General features: G+C 38.7%; 1 protein-coding gene across 2 annotated transcripts in view; it reads left to right on the plus strand.

The window, feature by feature from the left end:
- slc9a2 (solute carrier family 9 member 2) overlaps positions 1–12,952 on the plus strand; it is an 88,256-nt gene extending 75,304 nt beyond the window's left edge. For both annotated transcript variants that reach the window (XM_060826017.1, XM_060826016.1), the window contains exons 9-12: positions 707–803; positions 7,495–7,617; positions 9,060–9,147; positions 12,195–12,952. In XM_060826017.1, the coding sequence (XP_060682000.1) occupies positions 707–803; positions 7,495–7,617; positions 9,060–9,147; positions 12,195–12,568 (682 nt within the window). In that variant the 3' untranslated portion in view covers positions 12,569–12,952. The remainder of the gene's footprint in view (positions 1–706; positions 804–7,494; positions 7,618–9,059; positions 9,148–12,194) is intronic.
- The last annotated feature ends 2,053 nt before the right edge of the window (positions 12,953–15,005 follow it).

Genomic DNA, 15,005 nt, shown 5'->3' on the forward strand with positions numbered 1-15,005 from the left:
ATCTCTGAAACCCACATCTAAACCTTTGTTAATTCTAGACTTGATTATTCTGATTAGATTTCTATGTTATCTATCTGTCAAGTTGGGGTTTGCTGAAACATCGATGACTATGTTTGATTCACCCCAAGATCCATTTACATATCTTGTCCTGAGGACCTGGTCAAGCAAGCTTTATCATTTTTTTAAATGATCTGTTTGCAATTCACTTCATCTTCTTCCAATCTCCTTCAGCCTACCAAGTTTCCTAGGTCCCTACACAGCTCATCAGTTTCATTAATTTCTGGCTTCTTAAACATTTTTGACTTTATTCATATCGATGGCAATGGTGCTTTTAGCTACCATGATCTTAAGCTTTAGATTTCCCTCCTTGTACCTGAGGCTGTAAGACATAGGTGCAGAAGGAAGCCATTTGACCCATTGAGTCAGTCCTGCCATTCAACAAGACCATGGCTGATCTGATGCTTAACTTCACTTTCTTGCCTTTTCCTATAACCTGATACCTCTGTTTTGTTTTTGAATTTCATCAGAATGCTTCTTAAAAGCTTATGTTTCATCAAAGCAGTGGTCATCCAGCCTAATAGCTCCATGTGTACGTTGGTGTCACGTTTTCCTCCATAACTCCCTGTAAAGTCTTTACATTTCAAACACTGTATAAATGCAAGTTATTTTTGTTTGGTTTTAATATGTCTTTTTTTTTAATTTGCAGAAATAAGAAACCACAAAAAGTAAACAATGTCACCCCTGATGAGCTGAAGAAAATCAAAGATATCTTGGCTAAAAATTTATATCAGATAAGACAGAGGGTAAGATGGACAAATTCCAGTGGCTTACTGAATGTTACATGAAATGTCTTTAAAATTCAGATCCAACAATAAATCTCATGCTCTCCCACTGAGATATTATCAGAGACCTGTGGCAAAAACTTTATTTTTAACTGCTGAGGGTTGTTAAAATGTGGGGATTTTGTCAGTGTTCTTGTTTTATTGGGAAGCGTAATTAGATATTTAAGTCAGCGTTACCCTGCTACATCCAAAAATCTATGTTCTTTCTGTATTCCACAATACTAATGAGACAACAATTATTTAAATTATTTCCATGATCTTTCTCACTGAATACAACACAATTTTGCAGTAAAACTACCACATTTTCATTACATTTGGACAATGCTGGACATTATTGTATTGATTCCCCACTGATGTCTGAAGGAAGCGAGACATTTTCTTCTTGACTTCCTGCTTTCCTTGTGCAGATGGTATTTTCTTGACTGCTGGGGAAAAAAAATCTAGAATTTTACTTGCTATGAAGTAAAATTATCTCCAAGTAAGGCTGCTAAGTGACTAAATGACTTGGAGAAGGTATGGTTCCTGTGTTTTTACTGCTCCAGTCCTTTTAGTTTGAGAATAGTCTAAAGTAAAATTTAACTTATTCCAGGACATCCTCAAAACAGTTTTGGCCTTCATATTACAATTCAATCATAATATCAACAGATACCAGAAAACCTATCAATTTAAGAATGTATTTGGATTTGACATAAGACACAATTTATGTCCCAGTGACGTTTTAATTTCTGGTCGGGTAAAATCAATGCTTTGCTATTTCAGAGAATGTGTTTTATTTCAGTGTATTGTATTCATTAAACAAAGCCTCCCTTTCATCAAACCCCCACCCACACCCTTGAAATTCACTTCTGCAATCAAGCCTCTTACCTTTCAAAGATTCCAGCACTGTAGTTCTTTACTTTCAACCTCTTGCGTATTAAGCCCAGTATTTGAGTTTTGTAGGAGAGACTTTCCAGGGCAAATTTGATATGCAGTTCACTCGAGAAAGAAATCTAAAGATAATATCTAATAACCCAGATAATGAGAATTCGCAACATGATTGCACACACAACCTGTGCAAAGGAACAACGTTATTGATTATTAAGGCAATTTAAACAAAAACAAGTTTTAATCGTCCCAATACAAATGCTAGCAGTTCAAACCATCTTACATATGCTGGGAATTTTCAAAACCCTGGCATGTTACTTGTTTAGGATTATGCTTGAGGTGCTAGGCATGACTGATAATTGATTTCAATCTCTTCCATGTAGCTAGAATAAAATGAGTGGTGTGTCAAGGATGGAGAAAATAAAATATCGGGGAGGAGTGAGGAGAGGAAATGAAAAGGAGACAGATAGAATTAGGAAGAAGAACAAAATAGAGGAATGGGTATCCGAATGACTACTCTAAGTAAGCTGTTCACAGTCAGAACGGAGAGATTGAGGGAGTATATAGTTCAAGGCAGTGTGGGAATTTGGTCCAGAAGGATCTATTATAGGTTACTTGCAGATTGAAGGTTTAAAAAAAAGTATTTACAGGTTACAAATGAAAAGACCAGTAGGAAATTTTTAGAAGTCAAATTAAGAACTAAGTTATTAAAATAGAGATATAGGGCCAGGTGATGTACTGTATCTGCATGTGGGAGCTGTTGGACTCCATTGTGGTTCATTGTGACCACATCTGTGGCAAGTGTTGGTAGCTTGAAGAACTCTGAACCAGAGTTGATGAACTGGAGTCTGAGCTTTGAAAACTATAATACATCAGGGTGTGGGGAGAGTTACCTGGACACTATGTAGCAGGAAGCTGTCACACCTCTCAGAATAACTACCTCAAATTCGGTCAGGGAGCACTGCTCCAAGAGACAATTAGAAGAATCTAGGAGGTTGTGCTGAAGGATCCTCAGCCCTTGAACTTGTCCAATAGGTTTGAGATTCTTGCTCTCTATGTGGATGAGAGTTGGGGTTGTAGGGAGAATGAGCAAACTGAACATAGCACTTTGGTACAGGAAGCCATTCGAGAGAGGGCAGAAAAAGAAAAATGTAGTTGTAATTGGAGATAGTTTAGTCAGGGGGAACAGAAACCATTCTCTGTGAATAGAATTGTGTGTCTCAAAAGCTGTGTTGCCAGCTCGGGTTCAGGATATCTCATCTGGGCTGCAGAGGAACTTGGAGTGGGAGGGTAAGGATCCAGTTCACGTAGGTACCAACAATATAGGTTAGAAAGAGGAAAAGGGTTCTGCTCAGAGAATGAGTGGCTGGGGGCTACATTTTAAAAAGCAGACCAAGAAGATGATGATCTCTGGACTACCCTCCCCATGAGCAAATAGACAGAAGGTCGACAAGATTAATGAGGGCAGCGCATGACTCAAAGATTGGTGCGGGAGAAACCGGTTTGAAATCATGAAACATTTTCATCAGTATATGGGAAGCAGGGAGCTGCTCGAGTGAATGGATTCTGCCTGAATCATGCTGGGACCAGAATCCCAGTGAATTGCATTACCGGGCCTGTGGATAGGACTTTAAATTGTGTGTTGGTGGGGGGGACGGGAAGGGTCAGGATTCAGTTGCATGGAAAATTTAGGAAAATGGGAGGCAGGAGGGCTTAGCAGAGGTTATTAAAGATTCCAGAGCAAGTAATAGGACATAGAGTATGGAAAGGCTCAGGGATCTAACTTCAGGCACAGCCAATAAGGGGACACCTATGATGATGTTGTACTTTAAAAGCATGCAGTATAGGAAACAAGGGAAAGAAAACTTGTAACGAGGCAACCGTAGCTGACTAAGGAAGTCAAAGTCAGCATAAAAGCTTAAAAAAAAGCATTCAGTGAGGTGAACGTTAGTCATGTACATAAATGATTTGAATGTGAGCATAAGAGTTACAGTTGGTAAGTTTGCAGATGACACCAAAATTGGAGGTGTAATGGACAGCGAAGAGGGTTTCCTCAGATTACAACAGGATCTGAATCAGATGGGCCAATGGGCTGAGAAGTGGCAGATGGAGTTTAATTCAGATAAATGTGAGGTGCTGCATTTTGGGAAAGCAAATCTTAGCAGGACTTATACACTTAATGGTAAGGTCCTAGGGAGTGTTGCTGAACAAAGAGACCATGGAGTGTAGGTTCATAGCTCCTTGAAAGTGGAGTCGCAGGTAGATAGGATAGTGAAGAAGGCGTTTGGAATGCTTTCCTTTATTGGTCAGAGTATTGAGTACAGGAGTTGGGAGGTCATGTTGCGGCTGTACAGAACATTGGTTAGGCCACTGTTGGAATATTGCGTGCAATTCTGGTCTCCTTCCTATCGGAAAGATGTTGTGAAACTTGAAAGGGTTCAGAAAAGATTTACAAAGATGTTGCCAGGGTTGGAGAATCTGAGCTACAGGAGAGGCTGACCAGGTTGGGGCTGTTTTCCCTGGAGCGCCGGAGGCTGAGGGGTGACCTTATGGAGGTTTACAAAATTATGAAGGGCATGGATAGGATAAATCGGCAAAGTCTTTTCCCTGGGGTCAGGGGGTCCAGAACTAGAGGCCATAGGTTTAGGATGAGAGGGGAAAGATATAAAAGAGACCTAAGGGGCAACTGTTTCATGCAGAGGGTGGTACGTGTATGGAATGAGCTGCCAGAGGATGTGGTGGAGGCTGGTACAATTGCAACATTTAAAAGGCATTTGGATGGGTATATGAATAGGAAGGATTTGGAGGGCTATGGGCCGGGTGCTGGTAGGTGGGACTAGATTGTGTTGGGATATCTGATCAGCATGGACGGGTTGTTTCCATGTTGTACATCTCTGACTCTATGACTCTAATAGTGGAGAAGAACTATAAAAGGGGGAGAAAATGAATTATGAAGGTAAGCTACCTAGTAATAGAAAAGAACATTTAAGGAGTTTTAAGTTACATAAAGGATAAGAGAAAGGCAAGAGTGGACATTGGACTGTTGGAAAATGAGGGTGGAGAAGTAGTAATAGGGAACAAAGAAATGATGGAGGAACTAAATAGGAGTCTTCACAATGGAAGACACCAATAACATATCAGAACTTCGAGAGTCAGGGGCCAGACATGAGTCTCATGGTCATTACTAAGGAGAAGATGCTGGGAAAGCTACAAGGTCTGAAGGTGGATGAATCACCCAAACCAGATGGACTGCACCCAAAGGTTCTGAAGGAGATAGTGAAGGCATTGGTGGTGATCTTTCAAGAATCACTGGAGTCGGAGAGGATCCCAGAGGAGTAGAAAATGGCTAACATAACATTCCTGTTTAAGAGAAGAAGGAGAAGGCAGAAAATTATGGGCCAGTCATTTGGAAGGTCGTAAAGTACATTATTAAGGATGAGATTGCAGCGCATGGAAGCGCATGGTACGTTGGGTGTCTCAGCATGGCTTCATCGGGGGAGATCACGCCTGACAAATCTGTTTAGAATGCTTTGTGATAATAAGCAAGTTACACAAATGAAGCCAGTGGATGTGATCTATTTTGTTTTCCAGAAGGCCTTTGACAAGGTGCCACACATGGACGCTAAATAAGACAAGAACCCATGATGTTAGGGGCAAGATACTGGCACATATAGAGGACTGGCTGACTGGCAGAAGGCAGAGTGGTGACAAGGGGTCTTTTTCAGAACATTGGTTAGGCAGATGGTGACTAATGGAGTTTTACAGGGGTCAGTGTTGGGACCACAATTGTTCAAGTTATACATTAACAAATTTGATGAAGGAACTGAGGGCATTGTTGCTAAGTTTGTAGGTGACACAAAGATAGGTGAGGGACAGGTAGTGTTCACGAAGCAAGGAGATTGCAGAAGGACTTGGACAGGCCAAGAGAGTAAACAAGGAAGTGGCAGATTGAATACAGTGTGGGAAAGCATGAGGTGTTACGCACTTGGGTGGGAAGAATAGAGGTGTAGACTATTTTCCAAGTAAGGAAAGGCTACAGAAATCTGAAGCACAAAGGGCCTTGGGAGTCCTAGTTCAGGATTCTCCTAAGGTTAACATGCAGATTCAGTTAGCAATTACGAAGGTAAATGCAATTTTAGCATTCATTTCAAAAGGGCCAGAATACCAGAACTTGTTATATGAAGAATGGATGAGAACTCTGGGTCTGTACTCAATGGAGTTTTGAAGGATGGGGAGGGGATTTTGTTGCAACTTACAGAATACTGAGAGGCCTGAATAGAGTGGATGTGAACAAGATGTTTCCACTTGTAGGAGAGACAAGCACCAAAGTGCACAGGCTTGGAGTGGAGGCATGACCCTTTGGAGGAGGAATTTCTCCAGCCAGAGGTGATGAATATATGGAACCCATTGGCGCAGAAGGCTGTGGAATCCAACTTATTGAGTGTACTTAAGACAGAGACAGGTTCTTAATGATTGGTAAGGAAATTAAGTGTTGTGAAGAAAAAGGGGGAGAAAGAAGTTGAGAAACACATAAACCACGATCAAATCGTGGAACAGACTCAATAGGCCGAATGGCCTCATTCTCTTCCCATATCTTATGATCTAATACTTTTATTTTTGGCTGAAACTTGTTAGTCCACCGAGTGGAATATGTAGCTGACTTTTACCTATGGAAACTGTGGCTCAGCTGTGTTAATTCCATTAGATAAATTAAGCTGCATGTATCATTATTACAGTCAAATGTAGGGGGTGGGGAATAAATTCCTCCTCTTTCATTCCTGAGATTGTAATGACACATTTTGAATTTTTAAAAAGATGTGCTTTTTCCAATTTGGTTATATATTTAATCGTGCACAGACCTATGATGAAACTGTATCTCTTCAGTTAGCAGGAAGTGAGCTTGTTATTGTCTCTCACTCATTTAAAAGTATAAACAGTGTTAAAAGGTTAAATCTATCTGAATCCTGAGTGTGAGAGAAAGAGAAACACTAGCATGCAAGAAAATTGAACACTTTTTAGGAAGAGTTGGATGAAAGTTGAAGTCAATAAGTAAAAATAATTATATGTTCTAATGTTGGTCTTGAAGCTCTAATGAGTTTGCAGCCAAGCTGGATATCTTCTGGAGATGGTTACTTTTAGCTGACAATTAGTTATTTTCCAGGGTGGTGGTATTGTATTTGAAATTTATTTTATATGTAGGTATGGTGGCTTCTGCAGCCATTTTAAAACTACATCCTGACTCATTTAAAGGTGTTTACTTCCAAGTAATTCCCTGGTATTAATCCTTGATGGAATTAAAACTTAATAGCCTGTGTATTATAATTTCAAGATACTGTAGGTGATAGAGATTTAAACCCTATTAAATCATTGAAAGATTAGCACTTCTTTTCAATAGATCAAATGCACATCTTGAAAAGAGACAATTCGTGGAAAAAATGCTGAGCATTTTTTAAAAATATAGCTAAATATGAATTATGTGTATCAGCTTGAAACGCCTCACAATGTTGAATTTTACAGTGTGTTCTTCTAGCTGAAAATATAAGTTTCTCCTACAATGCATGAAAATTGGTATATTTTCTGTAAAAAAAAATGTAATCTTGTATCACCATTTCCTGAATGCAGCTCATGAAAGATTACAGCAGTGCTGAAAGGATGGAGTATGGTGAGCATGCTGCTGCCCTATCATCCACTGCTCCCTGTACTTGAAACATTTTAGACAAACACTTCTTCTAGTATTTGCGTTGATGAATATTTGAGTTTATATACTATTAAAATTGTTTAATCACAGACACCATCATACAACAGGCACAGTCTGCCAAGAGACACCAATGAGAATCAGGTTAAAGAAATCCTAATACGACGACACGGGAGTCTACGGGAAAGTATGCGGAAAACAACAAGAGCCAAACAGGTAATTCCCGAAACTTTCCACAGCTTTGTTCATTATCCTTGCACTGCATGTAGAACGTGAATGTACTAGATTGAACTGTCTGGTAGGATTGGTATTATTTCAGAAACTGTATGATACTAGTACTAGTTTTGGCATGTGGTAGTCTAAATATTGAGCAGTTTAACAAAGTAAGCACAATGTATGGTTTTGGAATCTATACATTTATAATCTTTTGGTAGAGGAAAAGAGTATTCAAGTGAACATAGGCAATTTATCCAAGTGCTAATGACAATCTATATGGGGAGAAATGAGGGGATATTAGCAGGAAGTATGTAGGAGGCAAGATTAAAAACATTTCTTGCTCTCACTTTTGAAAAAAAGAACATTATTCATCTGATTCAACCTCAAATTCAGTATAGGGGAGATTTATTTGCTGTAACGTTTACAAGGGATAGCCCCTGCTATGTGACTTTGCTCTTAGGGTTTTGGCTTAACAAATAAACTTCAGGATGGATGTTTTAAAATTAAAATTTAAATTTGAAGTTTGTTGGTTCCCCTTGCTCTGCCAGCAGATACAATTGGAGATGAGTGAAAGGAGAAAATTCCAGTTTCAACCTTCCTTCTTTCTCTCAACACCGTTAAGATGGCAGCTGAGAAGCAGTGTTGAGTTTGAGCTCCTGAGCTTGTTAGCTTCCATCTGTTTTTTTTTGTTTATTCTTTCTTTTTGCTTTTACCATTTCTTTCTTTCTCTTTTTATTTAAAGTATTTTGCTTTGGTGAGGCATTAGTGACAGTTCCTGCCCAAGCAAGTTCCATGAGCCAGTTGAGGCACAAGTAGTTACAGAATGGGCAGCAGCAAGCACACTTCTCCTCCCGACACTCCAGGCTGTGGCTTAGCTGGGTGCCTGCATGGAGATAAGACTTCAATAGGACTTTCATATCTGGACTTGTTTTCATTTCTTTTGGCTTTGTTTTCTTTATTTCTGCGTTGTTTTTATTCCAGTTTTGTCATGGCGATGGTGCCAGTTATGTCAATGGAGGTGAGTTGGCATGGAAGAGTGGCACCTTTTTTGTTCCGGGGGGCCACATGGTGAAAGGGACTCGTATCTGGCCGTCAGGCCTACGGCTTGTGACTCAGCACTTAACAAGGACTGTAAAGCTGGACACTTCCTTTATTTCTTCATTTTTCTGCCTTTATGTTCGATGTTTTGGCTTATTTTTCTGTATTTTGAGAAGGTGCTGGAGAGTGGCGACACTATACAACCCTTCACTCTATTTTCTAACAAGATACATATGACAATGAATAAACCAAATCAAACCATACAGTGAATGCTGATTATTTTTTGAAGTAACACCAGAGTTTGTTTCTTTTCTTTTACAAAATCAAATTGTTTGGCAAGTATGAACTTGTGCTGTGAGGCTGCCTGGTTGTGGACATTCACATGTTCCTTTCTTTGCCCACAGTCGGGTGCTGTAAAGAATAGTCCATTTTCACAGCCTCAAAATGCCAGGACTACTACTCGGCCCAGAAAAAGAAACGTTGCTTTCACAGGTAATATTTGCTGCATTACAATAAGCTATTTTCAGCGTTGTGATACTTTGTAATAGAGAAACCAGCATCTGCAGTGACAGCGTAGAGATGGTAGAGAAGTAGAGTTTGTTGTCACTGGAAGTTAAAGGATAACTAATTACAATTGGAGAAAAAACCCTATTTTTCTTCAAGCATCCATACCTACAAGCAGTATTTGCCATCAGGTATATGCTAATGTCCAAGGTTTTCTGCACTCACAGGACTGATGTCTAAATTTAATAAAGTCATTTTTCTGTGGATGAACATACTATGTGGCAGTCTTTGAAAAAAACTAGAATTTTAGTCAAGCAAAGGGACAAGCAGTTTATGATATGGTACCACTTTGGTTTCCATCATCTGCCCCTTACCTCAGAAAAACAATATGTTAAAAGGTCAGAAATTCTTTTGATAAATTTACACTTTCTCAAGGGCAATTAAGGTTGGATAAGAATTTTGGACTTGGCAGTGACATTCACATTCCCATGAAAGAATTTAAAATCGGGAAATGAGGTTTTGAAATGAATGAAAGAGTTTTATAATCAATACCAAACTTGATTCACAGATGAGATGTGAAAGGGAAAAATAATGCTGAGCAAAATGAAGACTCTGTCAGTTTTGAGGTCTTGAGAATGAATGAGTCTTTTTCTTGCAGCATTTGTACCAAAAGGGATGCCTTGTTAACACCGATTGAGATACATTTGTATGACCTGATGGACAACCTCATGGGTGGATATTGACCAAAAGCTGGGTGCTGAAGGTTGAATTAATAGTAATTGTTACAAGGTTCTGTTTACACAGTTACTCATTCAAGTTGTGGGAGAAGCCACTGCAGTCAACCTGGAGCCAGGGAGATTCAATTAGTAACAAGTAGCTGATTGGTCTGTAGAGTGTTGACCAATTGTCAATGACCAAAGGCAATATTTGCCAGGGAGCGAGAAAAAGATGGTGAGGTGGTCGATTAAGGGTGGCATTGATTCAGTACTGAGATCTTACCTTCACTTGAAAAATCATGATATACAATCATTTGGGTACAGATGAGAAAAAGCAAAGGTCACTTGTAGAAGTTATTTACAGGCCCCTTAACAGTATTTATACTATAAAATGCAGTTAAAAGCAAATTGAGCATGTTAGAAATATATTGTAGTAATAATAATGGGTGACTTTAATCTACATGATGATTGAGAGAATTGAATTGGCAGAGACCGCCTGGAAAATTAATTTGTAGCATTCTGGGACAATTTCTTAGAGCAGCACATTCTAGAGTCAACTGAGGAGTAGTTAGTTCTGGACCTTGTAATGTGCAGTGAGTAGGATTCTTCAAGAAGTTCCTGGCAGAAGAGCCTCTAAGTGAAGGTGATCACAATATGATTGAACTGATGTTCACTCTGAAAACAAGTGTGAGTGCATGACTAGTGTTTGAAAACTAAGTAAAATTAACTATGATGCTATGAAGGCTGAGCTAAATAAGGTGAAATGGAAAGCTAGCTTAAAAGGTAGGTCAGTCTAGTTCCTGTGGCAGACATCTGAGGGCACACTGAATAAATCTCAGTAAAGATTTATCCCAGTGAGAAGGTTGCACCATCTGTAGCTCAATAATTAAGGACAGTATTAAATTGAAAGAAATACTGTAAAAATCTGCAAAGATTAATGGTAGGTGAGAAGATTCGGCAAATTTGAAGAACCAGCCAAGAATAACTAAAATGACAGTAAAGAAGCAGAAAAAAAGAGTATGTGAGCAAATTAGCTCATGATATAAAAATGGTAAGAATTTCTACATTTATTTGAATTAAAAAAGAGTAACAGAAACTACTAAAGCTCCTTTGAGTGAGTCAGGGGAATTAATAATGCAAAACAAAGAAAGAGAAATTGCCTGAAGTTATCAAGTACACAAGAGAGCAAGCGTCTCTGTGAAGGTTATGCACAAGCAACAATAGAATTCAGAGACTTTCATACAAAAACTGTTACATAGACGGTCAAATAGCACCTAAATAGTTAATACTGTTAAAACAATCAACTCAGTACCTGAGTGTGCACAAGCATCAAGGGCATGATCAGAACTCTGTCAAGTTACTGCAAACTTTTACCAATCCGAGCACCTACTATTGTGCTCAGCTATCACATGATACTGATGAGGTTAGGCCACATACCTTTACACATGCACGCACTCAACTGGTGACTTATAAAAATCATGAGAGCCCTTGTGGCTGCTCTGTCTTGCTTCTCTCAATTGAATTTTGGATTTTCCCCTTCAAAGGTGGTTTGGTGGTCCCTGTCTGCTGTGATTCTGGTTTCTTATCAGGATTTGCTTTCCTTAATCTTCCTTCAGTTGCTTGCAGGAGGAATTGTTCACAGTCTCTGGCTTATTCATTAAAAGCCACTGATCGCAGCACCTGATTGGAAATAAATTTCCTCAGGCTTGTTATGGCTATTTTCCTGTAGAAGAAAGAACAGCTTGTTCTTTTTTGGTGGTTCAGTGCTTTCTGACCAAATGTTCACAACCGCAAGCTGCTCAGTTACCTGAGAGCCAATCTTAGCTGCTGGCAGGCAGAAGGCCTTGATCATTGACACCCGGTCACCATTCCCCACACTAATCTTGCCAATCCAAATCTCCCTTCGCATACATGCCCTGATCCATCTTGACTGTTGTAACCTCTTCCCATTACTTGAACAAGTATCAGGTCAAAAACCTGCACCTTACGATTAGTGTCATGGAACTTGCTTTTTAAAAGTGCAGCAATCTTATACACAATCCTTGGTTTATATAACAATCCTCTACCCATTTCAGTGCACAATCATAAATACACAATTTGAAAAAAATCTATGTTTAAACAGTAAATATTGGATAGGCCAATTATTTATTATGCAAAATCCAGACTATTATATGATTCATTGTAGTTTCTTAAATGCACTCTCCAAATACAATTTTTTAAATAAAGAATACTTCAGTCTAAATTCACTCTATTCTAATAACATAATTTTTAAAATCAGTTTTTAAATGATTGAGAAAATATCTTTTTTTTTATCTTCAGTGGGAGAAGACAGCAATTTAGAAACTGATTCCTTGCAGTTGGATAACCTTTCGCAATCCAAATTGAGACCATCACCTCGTCATCAAGAGGCATGTAGAATGGAGTGGAAGAATGAAGTCCACAGGGAGAATGATAGAAGTCAAAAGCCTAATTCTTTTGGTTATGATGATGGCGGAGTAGGCAGCGGAAATGATAGTAGAAGAAGACCTGCACTCAAGCCAAGGACAACATCTGATAATCTGGACCTTCCTTATAATGAACACAGAAGAAGTAGGCAAAGATTTGTGGAATTTTCACCAGATAACTGGAGAGCTGAAAGTACATGTGAGGAAGACACTGAAGTTAATGATCCTTTGATAAGAAAACCAAAGTGATTTCACAGAAAGGTGACATATGTACATCCTGTTCACCCAGACCTCCAGAAATCAAATCAGTTATTTGCATTAAGTAATTTAACATTAATTAAAAGAAATTCATGGAGTCTTTCAGAATTAAGTGGCCATGGACGTTTGCTCCTAAATTAATCCAAATTACTTTTTTTTATTTTGTCAAGACCGCCTCAGTCTTTGTGTACTTGTTGACACTACTAATTATTCAAATAGCGTAGGATGCTTTGCAAGCACCAATAAAAATGTGGTCTGGGCATGTCTTCACCCATTTGGTGAGTTTTACTTTGTCGAACTGGTCCTTGTTAATGATTTTAATTTTCAAATGAAATGTTGCTTTTTCACAAATAAAGAAATAAAGATTTGAATTTATATAGCATTGCTTATGATCTCTGGGCATTCAAAAGTGCTTTACAGCCAACAAGGTATTTTTAAACTAGTTACTATAGCTATGTCGGAAATACTGCAGCCATTTTGCCCAAAGCAAGGTCCTATAATGAGCAAAGTGATGATGACTATGCTATTTTTATTCATGCTAATTGAATAACAAATATCAGACAGGATATTGTGACAGCAACTACTTAGAGGGACAAAGGTTTTGGCACATTTTTAACATCTGTGAGAAAGCAGGGCTATAAATCAATGTTTCAACAAGAAGACACCATCTCCAGCAGTGCACCAATCTCTGTGCTGCACTGAAGAGGTAGCCTGGATTTTTGGTACATGGGTTTTTAAGTGGGATATAAATCCATGGTCTTTGATTTGGAGAGAAGTACTTCTGGTTGAATCAATGTTGACTATGAAGTTGTTGGTTTGAGGAAATGAAGGATAATTTGGTCTCTTTTTAATACAAACACACTAATTAATTATCCATCTGGAATCCTCCAGCAATATTATGACCATTGTCTTCTCACATACTTTGTGTATCTCAACTTTGCTCAACTAGGATGCGTTCCTCAATTTAAATTCCTTCCAGCATCCTATTCAGTACTTTACAATCCCATTGCAAAGAAGTGTGCTAGGCTCTGAATGCACACCACAGCATTAATCCCTTAAATCAAGTTGCATCCAAACTGTATCATTTGGACTTGGTGAGAGAAGATCTTTGGATCTTCAAGAAGTAACAGCTAACACTGAGGTCTCCCTCACAGACTTTGTTACAAAAACTACCAAGCCAAATGTAACTTGTACGTAATGTCATTCTGACCAACCGTTATCTTGCTGAAGGTAACAGGCTGTTCTCAGTCTACCAAGTTGCTTTCCTCCACTGTGCGAGATCAGCCAGATGCTGTGCATCAGCCAGGAAGAGGATGGTGGCATCAAATCATTGAGAGTAAATCACCATAAGCTTCCTTTTTAATTCGGTTAATTATTAAGAAATCTCTCGATCAAATACTGAAACATTTATTTAAAATTTATTGTGTGAAGCATCCAAAGTAAGATCCCTCAAGTAAGCAAGTTAAGCAGCACAACTTAATTCATCTATTACCTGATTAAAGGTGGAATTTAGCTACAATTCCAACCAACAGTGTCTATCCGTCTTTGTCCAGGCTTTGATCCTTGAGAAGTGTTTTTCGAAGTTCTGCTGATGAAATTTCTGATGTTGAATTCTTAGTTTTTTTTGTCCTTCAGGTCCATAGTTATTGGTGATTTAGATTCTTTCATCCAAAATATTGATTACATTTCTGGCCACTGAGTCTGCAGCTTGCTTCCTTATCAGAAGTAACTCTTCTGTTCCTTGTTACATTTACCCTTAACTGTCTGTTTGAAGACCCAACTTATTTTGAATTAACTTCTTAAATTCTTCTACAGGGCAGTCACTTGTCCTAGTGACATAAATCATCAACAAGGTGTCAAATAGTTTTGTTTATGTATCCTTACCACCTCCTTTGCTTCCCAGGCATGGCTAATTGTTTTCAATCCCCTACGTAATAGCTTATTCCAGACAGGAGCTATTGCTGATCCCTTTTTGTGTAGCAGTTTATTCTTTCAATCCACACACAGTTATTAAAGTTCTGATGTATATAAAATCACAAAATCTACAAGATGGAATTTCCAACTAGATGAAGGCTATTGAGAATCCATCGTGCATCATAGTGTTAGCAGTGGACGTCATTTCATCGTACAACTAACAGTGGCAGTTGCTCATGCAGACTGACAGCAACTGAAAGAGATGAATTTTCAAGATCATTGCAAGACTCCACAAGGCCAAATCTAGTTGTTGGTAAAAAGCATTTCAAAACTGGTAGGACACATGCAGAAGCAAGTATGAGCTACAGACTTAATACGATCTGAGCAACATTTGGACAGTTATAAATTGTATTAGGTGTAGATGATCTCAGACAATCTGACAGCAAATGGCTATTGAAGTTTCCATGTGTGAAGTTGAAATCCCGAGTGGATATGCACATGATTTTGTCCCATC

The sequence above is a fragment of the Hemiscyllium ocellatum genome, chromosome 6, assembly GCF_020745735.1.
Source record: "Hemiscyllium ocellatum isolate sHemOce1 chromosome 6, sHemOce1.pat.X.cur, whole genome shotgun sequence".
Classification (NCBI taxonomy): Eukaryota; Metazoa; Chordata; class Chondrichthyes; order Orectolobiformes; family Hemiscylliidae; genus Hemiscyllium; species Hemiscyllium ocellatum.